At 41.5% G+C, this 18022-nt stretch overlaps 1 protein-coding gene across 1 annotated transcript; it reads left to right on the top strand.

Annotated features, from left to right (window-relative positions):
- Positions 1–11170: 11170 nt before the first annotated feature.
- LOC104433388 (QWRF motif-containing protein 7) lies at positions 11171–16141 on the top strand. Its single transcript, XM_018872256.2, has 4 exons — positions 11171–11785; positions 13504–13693; positions 13836–14524; positions 15470–16141. Exons 1-3 carry the CDS (start codon positions 11259–11261, stop codon positions 14049–14051), a joined length of 933 nt encoding a protein of 310 aa, XP_018727801.2. The 5' UTR covers positions 11171–11258; the 3' UTR covers positions 14052–14524; positions 15470–16141.
- The last annotated feature ends 1881 nt before the right edge of the window (positions 16142–18022 follow it).

Raw genomic sequence — 18022 nt, 5'->3', positions numbered from 1 at the left:
AATGAGTTAAATAGGTCGATTTGGGTCGGACCATTTATGACCCGATCCGACCCACCCATTTAATGGGTCTATCATCGAGGGTTGCAAGCCATAGCTGAGGCCCTAATGACCCTCACTAACGATGGTGGAAAAGAAAAAAGAAAAAGAAAAAAGTTGTATAAAAAATCAGAACTTTTTTAAAAAATTGCATAAATTGTCAACATCAACGCCGGTCGTACCACATAAAATGGCCAACGTCCACGTTAGTGATTTTCGATCAAAATTAGCTAAAAAGACTAGCAAATTGTTAAAATGTTTAGGACTGAATTGACCAAATTAAAAAATTTAGGATTGAATTGACATATGTACAACAAGTTTATGACTTTTTTTTTTGTACTTATCCCTTATGTTTGCTTTTTTATATGCATTTGTCTACATCATCCATACATATTTGACTCATTTATTAAGCACATCATACCTTTAAAAACCCAACATGACACTTTTATAAATGAGTCGCACAACATGATACGTTTAAGAAATAAACTTTTACAAAAATATGTTCAAATGAGTAATAGAGTGCCTAAGTGTATCTAACTAGATCACATTGACCAAGGTAATATGTTAACTCATTTAACTAATCGTGCCTTAACTTGTCATAGTGTTTCACTGGTTTTGATTCCTGTAAATAATCTTTCGCCAAATGTTACGTTTTGATTTTATTATAGGAGACTTAGATTCTGTGTTGAGCTTTGATAGAGAATGTCAAATGCAAGGGAAAATTTTATTCTCAACTTGTATATACAACCTCGACAACTGATACCCAAATGACTCAAAGATTAATAGTTCTTGAACACAAGTTACATGAGAATCCAATCAATGATGTAACCTAGGTACGAATAGCTGATGGCCTACGTTTTGAACCCAAAGTACGATGGAATTTAATCTACAGCACAGCTTCTTTTAGGCGTAAAGCCGGAATCTAATCAACAGTAATACTCATAGAAAACACAACCCCGAAATTTATTTTAATCGAATAGTATGGTACGTTGAGTGGCTGTGAAATATTGTCCCAATGAAAAAGAAGAATGGAAAGCTTAGCATGTGTATAGACTTCTGCGATTTGAATGCAGTAATACCCAAGGACAAGTACCAGCTGCCAATGACTGATATGCTCGTTGACTCAGTCTCTGGTAACAAAATCATATCACTTATGGATGGCCATTCAGGCATTAATCAAATTTTTATAGCAGAAGAGGATATCCATAAGATTGCATTTAGATGTCCAAGAGCAATTGGTACTTTCGAGTGGTTAGTCATGCCTTTTGGGCTAAGGAATGCAGGCGATGAATTTCATTTTCCACGGCATAATTGGTGACTTGATGGAGGTTTACATTGATGATGTTATTGTCAAATCAAACCGGGTAAGTCATCTGACTTATTTAGAGCAAGCCTTTGTAAGGATGCGAAAGCATAAATTGAAAATGAATCCTCTGAAGTGTGCTTTTGGAGTTAAAATTGGTAGTTTCTTAGGATTCTTAGTTAATCAAAGTAGATAAAAAAAAATAACGCTAAAGTAATTCTAGAGTTAACACCATCAACTACCAAAAAACAGCTTCAAATGATATTAGGGAAGATGAATTTTTTGCGTCGATTTATTTCTAACCTGTCAGGGAAGATTGAAGTATTTTCCCCATTGTCGAAGCTCAAAAATCAAGAGTAGTTCGTGTGGGAAGACAAGTATCAACAGGCGTTCGATCAAATAAAAGAGTACCTCAGCAACCCTCCATTTTTAATACCACCCAAGGTGGGTAGGCCATTGAAACTATATTTATCGACCACTGATACTACAATCGAATGTATGCTTGCACAGGAGAATGACGAGGGAAAAGAGCAAGCAATTTATTATTTGAGTCGAATGCCGAACGATATAGAGACAAGATCACAGTCATTGAGAAGCCGTGCTTGTTATTGTATTATGCTTGTACAAAATTACGTCATTATATGCTACCCACTATGGTACATGTAATATATAAAACAGACTCAATCAAGTACATGCTGACTCGACCAATAATAAGGGGTCGAATTGCCAAATGGGCATTTACTCTCTCAAAAATTGACTTAGTTTACATCCTGCTTAAGGCGGTAAAGGGACAAGCAATGGCACATTTTATTACGGCGTATCCAGGCATCTAGATTGAGGATCATGTAGAGGGGTGTGTCTAGGTAGTTCCTTGGACTATGTATTTTGATGGATTGAGTGTTGCTGGGTTAGCGGGAGCTAGAATTTTAATAGTTTCTCCTCACAGACATAGATAAAAAATGATGTTTAAGCTTGATTTTAATTGTTTGAATAATCAAGCTAAATATGAACCATTAATTGCTAGCCTAACCATTTTAGCTTACATGAAGGCACAGTTTATCAAAGTAATAGGCGATTCCCAGTTGGTTATAAAAAAATTGTTTGGAAAGTACTAGTGCCTTAATGAGAATGTTATTTCCTATCATGTGTTAGCCAAATGCCTTTTGGACCACTTCGATGATAACCAGTTGGTTCATGTAAAAAGAAATAAGAATGCAGAAGCCAATGAGTAAGCTCAAATGGCATCCGGTTATAAAATATCTAAAGAGTTGGCAGATCATATTATCACCCAGGTAAGGGCATTATGCTCAATTGATAATAGAATCATGTTGATTCAAGAAGCACAAGACCTAGGCAACGGTACACCCGATAAAGATTGGAGAATCCCATTTATTGAGTATTTGAAAAATCAAGTTGCCAATGACAAAAATTTTAAAAGAAAAGCAATAAATATTTTTTGATTGGCAACAATCTGTATCGAAAGACTATCGATGGTCAGTTATTGAAGTGTTTAGGGAAGCGCGACTCTATGTTCGTAATGGTAGAAGTACATGAAGGCATATGCAGCGCACATCAAATTGGGGTCAAAATGAAATGGCTATCGCGTCAACATGGTTATTTCTGACCAACTATTACCTAGGATTGTATTGACTATGCTAAGGGTTGTAAAATGTGTCAAAAGCATGGCCTTGTCCAACATGTGCCAGCCTTGATAATGAGGCCCATAAATAACCTTGGCCATTTAGAGGATGGGCGATGGATATAATTGGGAAAATATAATTACCCTCATCTAAAAAGCCTAGTTTTGTATTAGTGGTCACGGACTATTTCACAAAATGGGTTGAGGCCGCATCATATAAAAATATCACACAAAAGACGGTTAAAGAGTTCATCGAGGAATATATTATTCATAGGTTTGGCATTACCGAGTTAATAACTACAGATCAAGGGACAATTTTTACTGGTCGAGAAGTGTTGGATTTTACTAAGTCAAGAAAGATTAAGATGGTCCATTCAATGCCTTATTACGCTCAAGCCAATGCCTAGGCCGAAGCTTCCAATAAGGTAATTATTAATTTAAGTAAGAAACTTTTGAAAGACAGCCCAAGGGAATGAGATTTTTTGTTATCGACGGTTTTATGAGCCTATCGAATATTTAAGAGATCTGCGAGTGGGGTTAGTCCTTATATGTTGATATATAGTCAGGAGGCCGTATTGCCCTTTAAAAATTACCGTCCAATGATTAAGGGTAAGACTCTGGGGAGAATTAGCCAAAAAAGAATATGATGAACTCATATATAGCAATATTGAAGAGTTAGGCAAAAACAGGGCAGCCGCTTTAGAGGAATTGTCCTTCAAAAGAATAGAATCGCAAAGGCTTACAATAAGCACGTAAAAGAGAACAGATTTGACATTGGCGACATAGTATGGAAAACTATTTTGCCAACGAGCATGGATAATGAGAGATTTGGCAAATAGTCGCCAACTTGGGAAGGACCGTATGTTATTACTGAAGTTTTTGGTGGAAATGCTTATCGTTTGATGGAAGTCGATAACAAGAAATTGCCATGGACAATTAATGGAAATTTTTTAAAAAGGTGTTACCCAACTATGTGGGAAATGTGAGAAAGCGAATGACACAATGAGGAAAAGAGGCGGTGCTACTGTCATTAAGTTGTCATTATATTTACAACCCTAGCCAGATTTTTTATTCAAATTCCATATATCTTTTGAAATCAAGAACCGGTTTTCAACAAGATCGTTTATCTGGTTGATGAGGGTCTTAGTGCTCTTACGTTGTGGGTTGAGCACCTCTTAGGTATTAGCCTGCACCGCTCTGTCCCATGCGACCTTTTCTCTCTCCAATGAACTCAGATCTTTTTCCAACCTCTTGACTAAATCCATCTCCCTGATAGTCGAGTAAGAATGAAGACGATGGAGTCGGAGGTGCAGGATGTCAAGAGAACTTCGGACGTTCACTATTTCATCATAAATTATCTCTAAGCACCCTATTTCCTCTTGTTTGGATTGGTGCGCACACTTCACAGCTTCGTAGGAGTCAATGGTCGACTAGTTGCCTTGATAGGATGCAAGGTCATGGTCAAAAGTGACCATGAATTCCTCGAACCTCTGCAAGAAGGGATGGTCACCAAAGAGGTTGGAGGGTCGGCAGTCCCAGGCCAACTTTCGGATGGCCTCGATGATCTTTGGCTGTTTGCAAATTACGGCCAAAGTCAGTATTAGCTTCCGAAGAAGATCCCTCCAGGAGGCAAGGAACTTGTTGTTGGTAAAATATGCTTCGAAATTGGGTAGTACAATGAAATCGGATCGAGTAAAACAACTCGGACTTTGAGGCGTGATATCACTTTTTTTAAGGATTTATTTGCCTCACAACGTTGCTAATGGTCACCGGCAAAAATCCTCCAGGATACAACAAAGTCTCGGATGAGAATACTAAATAGCAATTCTAGTATTTCTCCAAGGTCTCTCTAAGAAACAATCGAAAATTGGCTGCAGTTTTTCAGAAAGAAGACTTGAAAATGACCACCACTTTTCTTTCCGAAAAATGACAAGTATATATATGAAACAGTCTTGCAACTCTTCGTGAAAATTGCGAACAAACACGTCTTTAGAAAATTGTTCGGATAAACAAATGCGACTCTTCGGAAGAAGTCGAAAAACGAACAATTGCAATCCTTCGGAAAAATTAAAACCGAATAAGTAATTTTCCAAAGGTTGTCTTGAAAAGACACAAATAAAATTCGGAATAATTATTTTTTTTTTTTAAATAGAATTTCGAATTTTCATTTATATTTCATTTCCGAAATTCTCAAATTAAAAGGCAACCTTTGAACTAAAATATAAAATAAAATAATAAATAAATAAATAAAAAGAAAGGGATTAATGCTAATTAAACTGCGAGCGTGCTAAGTGCTAACTGGGCCAAATAATCGCGCAATTATCCGCGCACCTGCACGCGGGTATGGTGAGGTCTAGCCCCACCTAATCACTCCTTTAACTACAAAAGGGAAATTCCACATTAATAAACTAATCCTCCTGCTCCCACATTTTCTATGTGGGACAAAGTAAAAAGCACTCATTTTGTTTTAACAAACAAAATTCCAACACTTGTCATTTGACGAGGATAAAGCTAAAGAAGAAGACCGACTTGCCATGCCTTCGAAGGACTGAATGAAACAGAAGGATGAGAAGGTTTGGGCGTATGGATGAATGTGTACAGATGGATGGTTTTGTCTAGACTACAATCCTCTGTATATATATAGAGAGAGGGATAGCCAGAATTCGAAAAGGCGCGATTTTGAAACTCATTATCATAACGGATTTCTTGGGAAGAGATGATGCTTATTGATAGATTGGTGGAATCCTAAGTGTTGTGGCTATTAGGCGCTGATTCGAAGGGTTCGTTGATGTTATAAAGTTATTCAAAAGACGCGAACATTGATTAGTATTTACCCAGTTTGAATAAGCCCCTACGCATAAGTTTATCTTTAAGCAGCCTAGGATATAAAGGGTTCGTTGATATTATGGAACTATTCGAAGGGTGCAAACATTGATTAAAGTTTGCCCAGTTTGAACGAGCTTTATATGCACGTAAGTTTGTCTTTAAGCATCCCAAGATATGAAAAGTCTAAAATGTTATTTTCCACTGTATTTACAAAGAGGAAATAGACTAGTACAGACAAGAGTTTATTCATCTAGGCCTAGGTGACTCTTAAACCTCAAGAAATAATCAACCAAATGTCTCTCTATATCCCTATTCTCTTCCATAACCTGGTGGTAGGCGAGGTGTTTCCCCTCCAGGATCGACTCTCTTTGAGCATTGAGCTTGTCCAAGTCCACGAGTGCATCCTGACATGCCTGGGCCCTCATTCCAAGGCTCGTCATCATCTGTTGGCAGATGACGATCTCTTCTTCCAGAATGGTCAGCAGGCTAGGTATCTCGGGAGGCACAAAGTGGTCAGGACCTCGTGCTTGGATCCTTGCCTTCTCCTTGGTCACGTCATCCCTATAGGCCATTATCCACTCCATCATCTTTTGGACATCATCCTTGGCCCGGCACCACCCGTCACGAATTTTTTGGAGGTGTCGATTGTAGTCGACGCCCCTTTTAACTTCATCTTCCAACTTGTGGAAAGAAGAGATGATGCCCCAGTTCTTCATGGATGAGTCTAGTACTTTCGCAAAAAAGCGGTAGAATTCATCGTAATCCTCCCTGAAGCGATGCGTGGGAGGAAGGTGAGTAGGCTCGCCATTATGGATGAGCTTAATGACCTCCTCGAGGTTTTCAGAGTGGTCGACCAAGAATGCGAAGGTCAAAGCGAGCTTCGCGAGCAACCTCCTCCAAAGGTTCAAGAAAGCATCCTTGGAAGATGCAGTGCTGAAAGAGAAGGAAGAAGAGTTTGCCATGAGTGTTGGAGTAAAGAAAGCTTTGACCAGTCTAGTTAACACTTTCAACAATCAAATTTTGAACGATGAGGAACTCCATAAGCACTCACTAGGGTTTATATAGTGGATAGAAGAAATCTCAAAGTCGAAGTTGATGGCATAAATGTATAGGATCATGCTCAAGGGAGAAGTGCGAGCGTCACAAGTAATGTATAGTTATTATAGCGCAATTATTATGGGAGCAAAATCATGATGACAAGTCGCCAGTCGATGGTAATACCCATGGGTTATTTATGGATTAAAATGTGTGAGCACCAATGGATGCCCATGTTACACGGATGCTTCTTTTAATCCTCAATTTTCTTTTTATTGGATGAATACAATATTTTTATTTATTTTTTAATTTCTAAATATTAGGAAGAAAAAAGTTCTTTGTATTGAATCTACATTGCATCTTCAAGTAACTTGAGAGGATATATTCAACAATCTTAGACTTCTTCGAATATCAAATACTCATAAGAAATCATTCAATTCAAATAGTTATTGAATTGAAAAAAAAAAAAAAACTACCTGGATATCACTATTTGAATAAAGTTTTCCTAAAGATTGCATTTATCATCATAAATAATTCATCTTTGAATTAACCCTCAGTGATACCGAGACAAAGGCGTGCATCAGGATAAAGATACAACCTACTGAGACTGAATCCCCGATCATCATGACACCGCAGATACGGCGCGAGATGTTCACTGGAGATCATAAATAGAGATATTATAGCTATGGATAAGGCACACAACAGATAGGTGCATGCTAGCTATGATATCAGCAAATAACATATCGAAGGAAAGTCGTACGTCAGTAGTCTATACACTGATGATTATGCTATCGAAAAGAAAACATCAAAAGGGGAAACAACATTAAAAGAGATAACATGTGGCCTGCAAGGTTACACAAAGTGTTGTCGTAGCTCCGAAGTAAAGCTATGGAGCTTTAGTTCTTGGTCGCAATTAGTTTCGAAGAGCTTGTCTTTCTGAACAAGGTCACTAGAGAGGGCTTGAGTTATCGTTCACATGTGACTTCAAGCTCAGAGATTAATTGGTATAGGTTGATCAGAACTGGTGGTGAAATGCTGGCGTTACCGCGATAAGTCTCAAGAAGCCTGAAAGATTGCACCAGTTCTTTCTCCTTTAGGAATAATGCCTCATCTCGCTCCTCGACGGCCTTGATGGACTTCACATTTGTCTTGTAAGCTTCTAAGGCAGAGTTGAATGAAGTAAAAAGCTCATTAATGGTAAATTTCAAGGCGTGACATGGCAAGGGGTAAGGCAAGTTGGTCAAATATGCGAGCAAAGATTTGATCTCATGCTCAACTTCGGGAGTTTCGCATATGACCTCATATCCTTCTTGCAACAAATTATACAACCTCGCCCATTTGCTCTGGATGTCGCTATTATCGATAGATGGGAGAGTCTTCTCTGCTGGCGAGTTACTTGCCCCGAAGACATAAATTCTGTGAACAGACAATATACCCGAAGAATGGGTACTGTGAGAAGACTGTGACTCGCCCATCGAATCGTTGATGTATTCAATAGGTGAAAGTGAACCTTCTACTGGCGTCAATGGTACATCCTCCTAGTGTAGGTTTGGTGTCCCAAGCCTCGTGAAACTATGAGATATAACTATTGGATATCGAATAACTTTTGACATTACTGACCCCAAGTCACATGGAAAATAAAGGCCTCATATTCTTCCCACCATTGATCAAAGGCTTTATAGCTAAGTGGAGCCCGAAACAATTAAAGAATTTGAACCCCCTCAATATGTGTCGGGTGATCTCTTTATAACATATGACGACAGTCTTTTGTCCAGCTAAAGTGGGAGGAAAATTCATGGAGTAAACTACTGGCATAAGCGTACCTTGAGTTAACCCAAACTGACGAGTGCAACAGTGAAGGTTGTATGCCTCAAAGCTCAAAGCGTATTTCTTCCCGAGATGGAAGTCTGATATGAGCTCAGTAGAAACAAAAATAATCATCCAAAATGTAGACATGTCATGCTGAAATGAATTTGGGCTGTAAGAGAAGTCAACACCAAACCTATAGAAGGGAAAACTTTCCAAATAAAGCAAGTAGCTAAGGAAGCACTCAAAGACTGAGAACACCTCGAGAGTTGCGCACATATTTTCCTCAATTATTCTCTAAGAGTAAGACCTAGTTCATTGGCACGAGGAGGCCAAGTTGATGCGGATTGCCCTACATTACTCAATGTTACTTGAGAAGTTGATAATACAAGAGCATATCCGATTGAAACGGGAACGTAGGCTGATTGAGGCTGAACTGGTCCTAATGCGACCCCATGTTATCCTTAGGCACATTCGTGATAAGTATTGATGATTAAAAGCCTAACCACATCAGTCATTCGTTTGACCATGTAATAAGCAAACTCATTCTGGGTTTCTTCGATTGTCCATCTCATAGTGGAGAGCATGATCGGCGTGAGGTCTGCCTGTCTTTTCTCTTCGATGAGCTGTCTCAAGATGTTAGCTCCTTCCTATCGAAATTGGTTTATGGCCTCGTTCTGAGGAAGCTAGGCTGATGATGACTCGGCTTGCGTATTGTTCTTAGCCATGAGTATTTGTTCATCAGTGGCGCTATTCAATTTGATTCGACTCTGAGTCCGTGTCATAACACTCTCTTAACCCAACACAATTGGTTCCATTGGGTGTGCCAAAATGATGTTTCACCGGTTTTGAATTCTGTGAATAATCTTTCACCAGACGTTACGTTTTGATTTTATTATAGGAGACTCAGGTTGTATGTTGAGCTTGAATAGAGAATGTAAATGCAAAGGGGAATTTTATTCTCAACTTATATATACAACCTTGACAACCGATACCCAAATGACTCAAAGACTAACTGCTCCTGAACACAAATTACACTAGAATCTAATCAATGAGTAACCTGAGTACTAATAGCTGAATAGCCTACGCTCTGAACCCAAACTACATCAGAGTTTAATCTATAGCATAGCTTATTTTAGGTGTAAAGCTAGAATCTAATCAACAACAATACTCTTGGATAGAAAACAAAATGCTGGAATTTAATCGACAATGCTGGGCTTTGTGGAACAACATCGTAATTTAAGCGATAATGCTGGACCAGATTGAGATACATGCCGAAATTTAATCAACGATGAGAATCTTGAAAGTTACAGCTAAGATACGATAAAGTAAATATAAGTAAAGATAATTGTTGTGTTGCGCGTGGGGGGCTTTCTCAATGAAGAGGCTGCAGTATTTATAGGGTGGACTGATGTTCCTCAGTCAGTTGCTCTTCCTTAGACACTACTCTTTGCAATCTCCACGTTTTTTTTTTATTTCTTCTAGATGACCTTATCCTTTAACAACCGCTTCTTGACCTATCGACGATGCTCGTGCAGCTTGCTCATCAAGCAAATAACTATTTCCTATTTTTATGCACATTTCTTGCGGCGGTTATTCTTGCTTGAGTTCTAGTGCTAGTGTTTTAATCTTCAAATCTAGTGCACCATCCTCATAACTTGACATGTGGCCATCAATTACTTGGGCATCAACTCTAGAGTTGGCCTTTGGAATCCCATTGAGGCTCAGCTTAAGTAGCCCCCACAAAAGCTGTTCACCTTTAATTTTGTGAACCAAAATGGGACGTTTCATCTAATATTCCTTTGTGGCCAGCACATGGTTTCAGGTAGGGATGAGCACGGTTCCTAGGTAGAACCGGGAACCGGAGAACTGAACCGAAGGGTTCGGTCCGGTTCCCAGTTCCTTGACACAGGGAACCAGCGTTCCGGTTCTGGTTCCTATGGGAACGGGAACTGGAACCGATCAGAGTTCAAAAAAAAAAAAAAAAAAGCCTAGCACGTCACTTCCTCCCCCGCCCTTTCTGCCGATTCTTCCCCCTTCCCTTTCTTTTTCTCTCTCTTTTTTCTTTTCTTCCATTTTTCCTCCTCACGTCACTTCCTGTTGTCCCAACTTTTTCTTTTCTTCTCTCTCTCTCTTCTATTTCCCCCTCTCTTGGCCGAAACCCTACCCCTTCTTCTCTTCTTCTTCCTTCCCCTTGCTGGTCGGTGGCTGCTGCTTCACCCACCACCACATCGCCGCCCCACGCCCTACTCACCACCACCTCTTGGCCATCAAACCACCACCACCCACCATTCGTCCAACAAGCTGTCTCACCGTTGAGCCTAACGAGTTGTCGCGCTGTCCGCGCCGCCCCTCGCTGCTATGAGCCACCGCCGTTGTCCCCAAGCCACCATCACCATCTCTTGCCACTGTTCTCTCGACCGTCCGGGCCGTCGTTGCTCCGAACCGCCACCGCCTTCGCTAGAACTGAGCTCTTCCCCCCTTGGCCGTGGGTTGAGCTGCGACCGCCGTCGTCTTCGCCGTGCCGTCCGTGCTGCCGTTGGTGCTGTGAGACTCGTGTCTTCGTCGCCATTGCACTGCCACCGCCGTTGCCTGTCCCCACCGCCACTGTCGATGGTGCAGTCGCCTCTACTGCACCTTGTCCACAGTAGCAGCGGAGCTCCAACCGCCATGTCGAGCTCTGAAGTTCGCACCCCTAGCCAAAGAGTCACCGTTGCCTGCTCCAAATCGACTTCCAAACCGAGGCCCAAATCATCAGGCCACAACGGAGATGGCGATGAGGACAACACCAGTGGCAATGTAAGTTTAGCCACGCTCAAGAGACGCCAGCAAAGTAATCCCTCTGGGCTGGTAGTATCAAGAACGACACGATCGGCCCCACCTTCGCCCTCGGCGTGGGCTTTATCTCCCGGACAAAGTTTATTGTGGGCGGGATCGTTAGCGATGGAGGTTTCTTCTGGCTTCAATGCACCAAGGGCTAGTACTAAGAAACCAGAGAGCAAAACAAATGGAGGTGGTGGCAATGGCGGTGCAGTTAGTAAGGTTTTGAAGTACTTCAAGCCAAAGAGGAAGGTGTCGCCTGTGCAAGAAGAGGAGATTCACAAGTTACGCATCTTGCACAGCTCATTATTGCAATGGAGGTTAGCTAATGCTCGTGCTCAAGCAACTGCGAATAACACTGTTGACACCCGAATTTTTGTTGACATTTTAAACATCCATTTTGCAAAAATATAAAAGATAAAGAGCAAAAAAAAAAAAAAAAAACGGACGGGGGCCTTCGCCAAAAGGGGGCTCTCTCTCTCGCGGACGGGGAGGCCATTCCAGTTCCATTTTCTCTCTCTTGGACGTTCTCTCCCGCGGGGATTCTCTCCCTCTCTACTAGGGGTGAGCCTGGTTCCCGAGTTACCCGGGAACCAGAACCGAACAAGAGGAGGGTCCGGTTTGGTTCCCCGTTCCGGTTCCGGTTTCAACCGGAACCGGAACCGGTTTCGGAACAAGTTAGAGCTCTAAAAGAAGAAGATGATCTTCATTCGTATCTTTTGCAAAATCGATTCAGACCTCACACACACACACGGTCACGCCGCTCTGAGTCTCGCCGCCGGACACCGCTCGCGCTCGAGGCCGCCGCCGCCGCCGGACGCCGCCGGACGCCAGTCGCTACCCAAATCTCTGAGTCTCTCCCCCGAGTCTTGACGCCCTTGGCCGAGCCTCCCTGAAGCTACTCGCCCAGCCGCACGCTCAGGGCAACTCGACGCAGTTCGGGAAGTTATCATCTCGATCTTCAAATCGGTTTTGCTTCCCCCCGGCTACTACATCCTCCACGTCTTCACTTGCAATCATATACAGATCTCCAACTCCCCACCTGTCCACCCCAAATCTAGTCCACCTCTCTCTTACTCATGTACTCTCTCTCTCTCCTTTTTTTTTTTTTTTTTTTTTTCATCTGGGTGTTTTTCCTTTTGTTGAATTTTTTATCTTTTTGATTGGCTCTGCTTGGGAACTCAAGCTCGACAGTTGATTTGAGGGATCTTGCCAAGTGATGGGTGTGGCCTGAGTTTAATCATATGGAGTGTTTGATTGTGTTCTTGGTACATATGCATCTTTGCTCTTGCTTTATCGGATGGATGTCGCTTTCCTGTTTTTCTCTTAAGGTTGGGATGCGTATCTTGACCTTAGATGAGCATCTCCGATGCCTCCTACTGTGTCTGCTCTTTTGGTCGGCCGCAGCATATTTTGGGATTTGGGTTTGGCGTGAACTGATTGGGCGGTGAGCTCATGTCTGCACATGTGTTTGTCCGATCAAATTTGGGAAGTAAACCTGCCGTAATCTGAAATTTCGGTTTGGATCATGAGTTCTCCCTTGTTCAGCTAATTAACTGACTGGTTCCCTTAGCTTCGCCATGGTTGTTCCCCTATTTCGATCACAACCATCTTCTTTCGACACTCGCTAACATTTGCAATCTGTAAAGTGACATGCTTGCCGCCAGTTGTTTTTCCTTATGGCTGATTTAACCATGAACTTTAAGTTCTTCAGTTTATTTTCAAGTTTGTGATGTGTTCCATTGGAAGACGTGAGATGTGTCTGTTTAAAATACTGATCGTCATGTGAGCTTTAGAGTAATTGATTTGCTGTTCTCTTTGTGGTCATGCTTATTCACAACTTCAAGCATTAGTCATGTGAGCTTTAAAGATTATGAGATGTGTCTGTTTAAAATACTGATCGTCATGTGAGCTTTAGAGTCATTGATTTGCTGTTCTCTTTGTGGTCATGCTTATTCACAACTTCAAGCATTAGTCATGTGAGCTTTAAAGATTATGGTAAGGATTCTTTCCTGACTGAAGTTTTTTCACATTTTAGGAAACTATCTGTGTTAAGAGAGAACTTCAGCACCTTCAAGATGAAGTTCTTGAAATTTGACATCCCACTGATGGCTTTGACTGCTACTGCTACTAATGGTGTTCGAGAAGATGTTATTCAGTGCCTTTGCATGTCAAAGGAGACAAAGATTGTGCTTACATCATTCTACCGCTCCAATCTACGTTTTTCTGTGAGTTTGTTGTTTTCTTTTGTTCTAAGGATTGGATTAGGTTTTTTTGTGTTCATAGGGGTATTTAAGTGCTTGAAAACATAAATATGCACCAGCATGATTTTTGGTAGATTTGCTCCTAATATGAACCTGCTGTTAACAGGTTAAGCATAGCAGAACTTCTTCACGGACTTACAAAAAGGATTTCCATGTTTTGATAAAAACATATGGTTTGAGAAGAAAGATCGGTGACAGCCAGCATCTTGACTATGCTGAAGATTCCGATAATATGCGCGTACGTTATAGTTCAAATCTGAAAATGAAAAAAGAAAAAGAAAAAAGAACATGTTGGAACTTGGAATTGATCTTGAAACTGTGACATGATAGGTTTCAGGTTCTTGGTTCTGACAGGTAGGTTCCAAGTTCCAAATTTTTTGAAACTTGTACCGAGGGTAGGTTCCAAGTTTTAGACGGAATCGAAACCGCTCACCCCTACTCTCTACATCGCGACTCTCTCTCCTCTCTCCTTTCTCTCGACCCTCTCTCTCTCTCTTCTCTACCCTCTCGCTTCTTCTCTATCTGGAACGAGAAGGAAGAGCTTCCATCGCAATCTCTACCGGTCAAGCTCCCTCCCCCCTGCCGGAAGCGCCTCCTCCAGCGGCAGAACTCGCTCCGAGCTCGCGGTTTCGCAGCTCGCCTCAGGCTCTGACGCCGTGCTCCGAGCTTCGGGATTGCGGATCGCCTTCCGTTCTTCATTTTCCTTCGTCCGATGCGCTGATGTATGTTCTTTTCCGCCGCTGCTGAATCGACCTCCGGAATGGAGACGCTGGTTCGCTAGGGAACCGGAAGGAGGTAAAACTCGCTCCCTTTCCGAATTTCTAATTCCGCGGTGTCACGGTAGCTTCCCGGTGTGGTGATGTTTTTGAGCTCTTGAGGTCTCGGCGCGTCGTCCTCGGTCTTGGATTTTAGGTCTCGGCCTTTCTCTGTTTTGAAAGGACTGAAGCCGTAGCGATCTATTAGAGCGGGTTAGTTTGGTTTTGGCGCCACGGTCTCACGAACGTGGAGTTAGAAGATTGGGATCGTGGTTAGGTTTTTGTTTCAAGCTGCTCTGTTCTATCTTAGCTACAGATTCGGTTCCTTAGTCAGGCGTGCTTGTGCGCTTCATGTATATAGACGGCTTGCATGCTATGAGGTGGTTCTGTTTTGAACTTGGTGGGAGGAGATTTCCGTTGTAGACGGCGTTTCTCGTCAGCTCTGCAGAGTATATTACAGAGTACGTTGGGGTCTTAGGGCTCAAGGTCTCTGCCATTAAGTTCAATTTATTAGCTGGAAGTGTGGATTTTACTATCCTTCCTCAGCATCAAGGGTATACTGATACGTATCGGTGCTGAAATCTCCATTATGGGCACAGAAAGTCTCTATAATCAACTTCTTTTTATAGGTAGGGCGAGCAAGTCATCGATGTGTAGTTAGTCCGTATAAATGATGTGGATTACAAGCATACCTAATCCTTTGTTGTGTTCTGACTTGTTCTCTGTTTTGGATGACCTTCTGTGCAAATGACTTGATATGAGCTGGTTGCTGTGGTTTTCTGTGTTTGAAGTTTTCATGAAGGTCGAAGACAGTGCAAATATCTTTCCAATGAGCTATAGAATGCCTTGATTGGACCTCATTTGATGTGGTTTTTGCATGTCCAAAGTCTAGTCCAGAATCTGGAAAATTGTTCTGATGTGTTCTCTGTTTCGGATGACCTTCTGTGCAAATGACTTGATATGAGCTGGTTGCTGTGGTTTTCAGTGGTGACGTAGCGAGGCGGATCGACTCGGGCGTTGCAGAGGCGCGAGATTGCAGCGGCGCGGGGGTGCGGGATCACAGTGTGGTGGCGTGGCGTCGGACGGAGCGAGCTGTCGGAGCGGGGCTCAGGCGTGGCGGGCTTCGGCCACCGAGCGGACAGGAGGCGAGGTGCTGAGGTGGAGGTCCGAGCGGCGTGCAGTGGGGTCGCGGGTCACTGGTGTGAGGCGGTGCTGATGAGGCGACCGGTGCAGCTCGGTGGCTTCGCGGCTGCGGGTGGAGGGTGGTGCCGCTGGTGCTCGAGCAGATCTGGGCGGAGGGTTTGAGCGGATCGGGAAGCGGCGCCGCCGGCAGAGGAGTGGCAGTCGGCGACTCGGAGGTGGCTGGTGGCCCGGGCAGCAGGCGGTGTCCGGTGCTATTAATCGAAAGGTCGAGGCACCACAGTAGTCGCGGTCGAGAGGAGGAAGATGAACAGTGTTCTGCTCTTTTTCCCTTTTCCTGCTGCTGGGTCCCGCTGACCTCCTCTTTCTCTCTCTCTCGTCACTCTCCTTTGTACTTTCTGCAAAAGACTTTTTCACTCTTCTCAACCGGAGGAGAAATTTCTTCAATTTTTTTCTCCACCCCCTCGAGAAGAGACCCCCCTTTTATAGAGCAAGAAAAATCAATCTATTCTACCCACGAAGATTTCATATATTGACTCAGCGATTGAAGATAATCTAAAATTTTTGTGAAGATTTTCCAGATAATTCACTCAAGATAAAGCTCCATTATCCAACTCTAAAATCTTTTGAAATCTCTATCCGCAACAAAATATTTTAGATTATTCCTTATCCTCCTTAATATTCCCAACGATTTTACCACCAAAAGACTAAAGATAAGATTGCAATATTATTTTAAATGTCAAAAACCACCGTAATATCGCATCAAATCTCAATTTTTCATAAGATAATTAATTAATTAAAAAGCAACGGGCTTAGGCTAATTTGCTCTTTTTGTGGGCTTAATCCAACTAATGTGAAGCCATCCGCACCGGTCCAATAAATAAAATGCCAATTAAAATAAAATAATAAAAATGCACATAAATCTATATGCTACGCAATTAATATATTTTTTTGGATAAAATTAAACCCTAATTTTTAAAGCGATAAATGACCAAACGGGCGTCAAAATCTAGGTTTCAACAATGGGCGTGCATGCATTCTTGAATCTTTTAGAATATTATGCATGCTAAATTTGATGATATTCTTTTTTTGAGAATTGATGTATAACGTGCCTCATTTGAGGATCATTTACTATGTAAAAACCATGCATCAAGTCAATATGTTGCAATTGAAATTGTTATGCATTTTGCTCCTAATGACAAGTCATGTATCAATGTTAATGGATTTGTGTGGCCTTTTGCACATGGATTTAGGGTTAAATGTCTTAATCAATCTTTTTCTTCACATTTTGCCTTATGTCACGTTCAAATTTCATAATTTTCATGCATTGATTAGGTGGCTTAACAAATCAGTTACCATGCATCATTTTCTGATTTGCTTATGATTGATTTGCATGCTTTAGCGATTGTTGCTTTTTTACGGTCATGAATTTGACCTTACTTGAACCTGATACATTTTAGGAAGCTTCATTCATGAAAGTTGTTCCTCATGATGTGCTTGATGTTTTGTGCTTTTCTTAGAGCCAATTATCCATGGGTTCTACCCCAATTGCTTTGATCTTATGTGTGATGTTTGATGATTTTTGTTGTGATTTCTTTGTTATGATTTCATTCTAGGATTTCTTTTAAAATATCTTGCATGCTGATTGTTTTGATGTGCATTCTTGTTTCTCTCATTTGTATGTACCTAGTTATAAGTTTCTCAGATTAGGCTTAGAATAGGACCCTGAACATGGATAAAGCGTGAAGATGGTGGAGATCGATGGCCATCCTGACCATTGTCATGTACTATTTGTTTTCCTGAAATATGTCTCGGGTTCCATTTGTTGTATAAAACCCGACGAGTTGCGGGTTTACTCTCTTTCTCTCTTTTTTTTTTTTCAATTGTGTTTCTCTTTTGTATTTTTTAGGATTGGATGATAGATTTGCTGCTTTCTTTGATTGTTTACTTACTATCTTGCAATTTCAATTCCATTGATTGTTTTCGTTTCTTGTTCTTCTAGAAATAGAATAGAATGAAAATGACCAACCACGCATGATCATTTAGTTTAGGACAAATGACCCCAAAAATATAAAAAGAAATGCATGGACATTTTAGGAAAACACAATATACTGTTTAGGTACCGAAAGGGCATTAATAGAAATATTAGTGTAACCCAAGTCCCCGAACTTAGATATTTGGTTGCGTAGGAATTGAGGGAACACTCCCAACCCTTGATTGGGTTTTCTAGCCAACCCCCAAAACGAGGCTAGTGCCGACTCCCGTCTATTTTTAGGTTATCATAAATAACTAGATCGCATAAATAAACTCGTCGCGAGGCATACGAGCTTGGGAGAGCTCGTGATCTTGTGAGGGAACTCTCGTGATCAAGTATCCTTAAACCCGACCTTTCCCCCTT

This window comes from Eucalyptus grandis, chromosome 1 (assembly GCF_016545825.1).
Source record: "Eucalyptus grandis isolate ANBG69807.140 chromosome 1, ASM1654582v1, whole genome shotgun sequence".
NCBI classification, from domain to species: domain Eukaryota; kingdom Viridiplantae; phylum Streptophyta; class Magnoliopsida; order Myrtales; family Myrtaceae; genus Eucalyptus; species Eucalyptus grandis.
The sequence above is the reverse complement of the archived record's forward strand: the minus strand, read 5'-3'. Positions and strand labels throughout refer to the sequence as shown.

Excerpts from the sequence above, each read along its gene's own strand:
- LOC104433388 (XM_018872256.2), top strand. The coding sequence starts at position 11,259 with ATGGTGCAGTCGCCTCTACTGCACCTTGTCCACAGTAGCAGCGGAGCT. Across the intron at positions 11,786-13,503 it reads AGCTCATTATTGCAATGGAG|GAAACTATCTGTGTTAAGAG; the intron begins GTTAGCTAATGC and ends TTCACATTTTAG. Across the intron at positions 13,694-13,835 it reads GCTCCAATCTACGTTTTTCT|GTTAAGCATAGCAGAACTTC; the intron begins GTGAGTTTGTTG and ends TGCTGTTAACAG.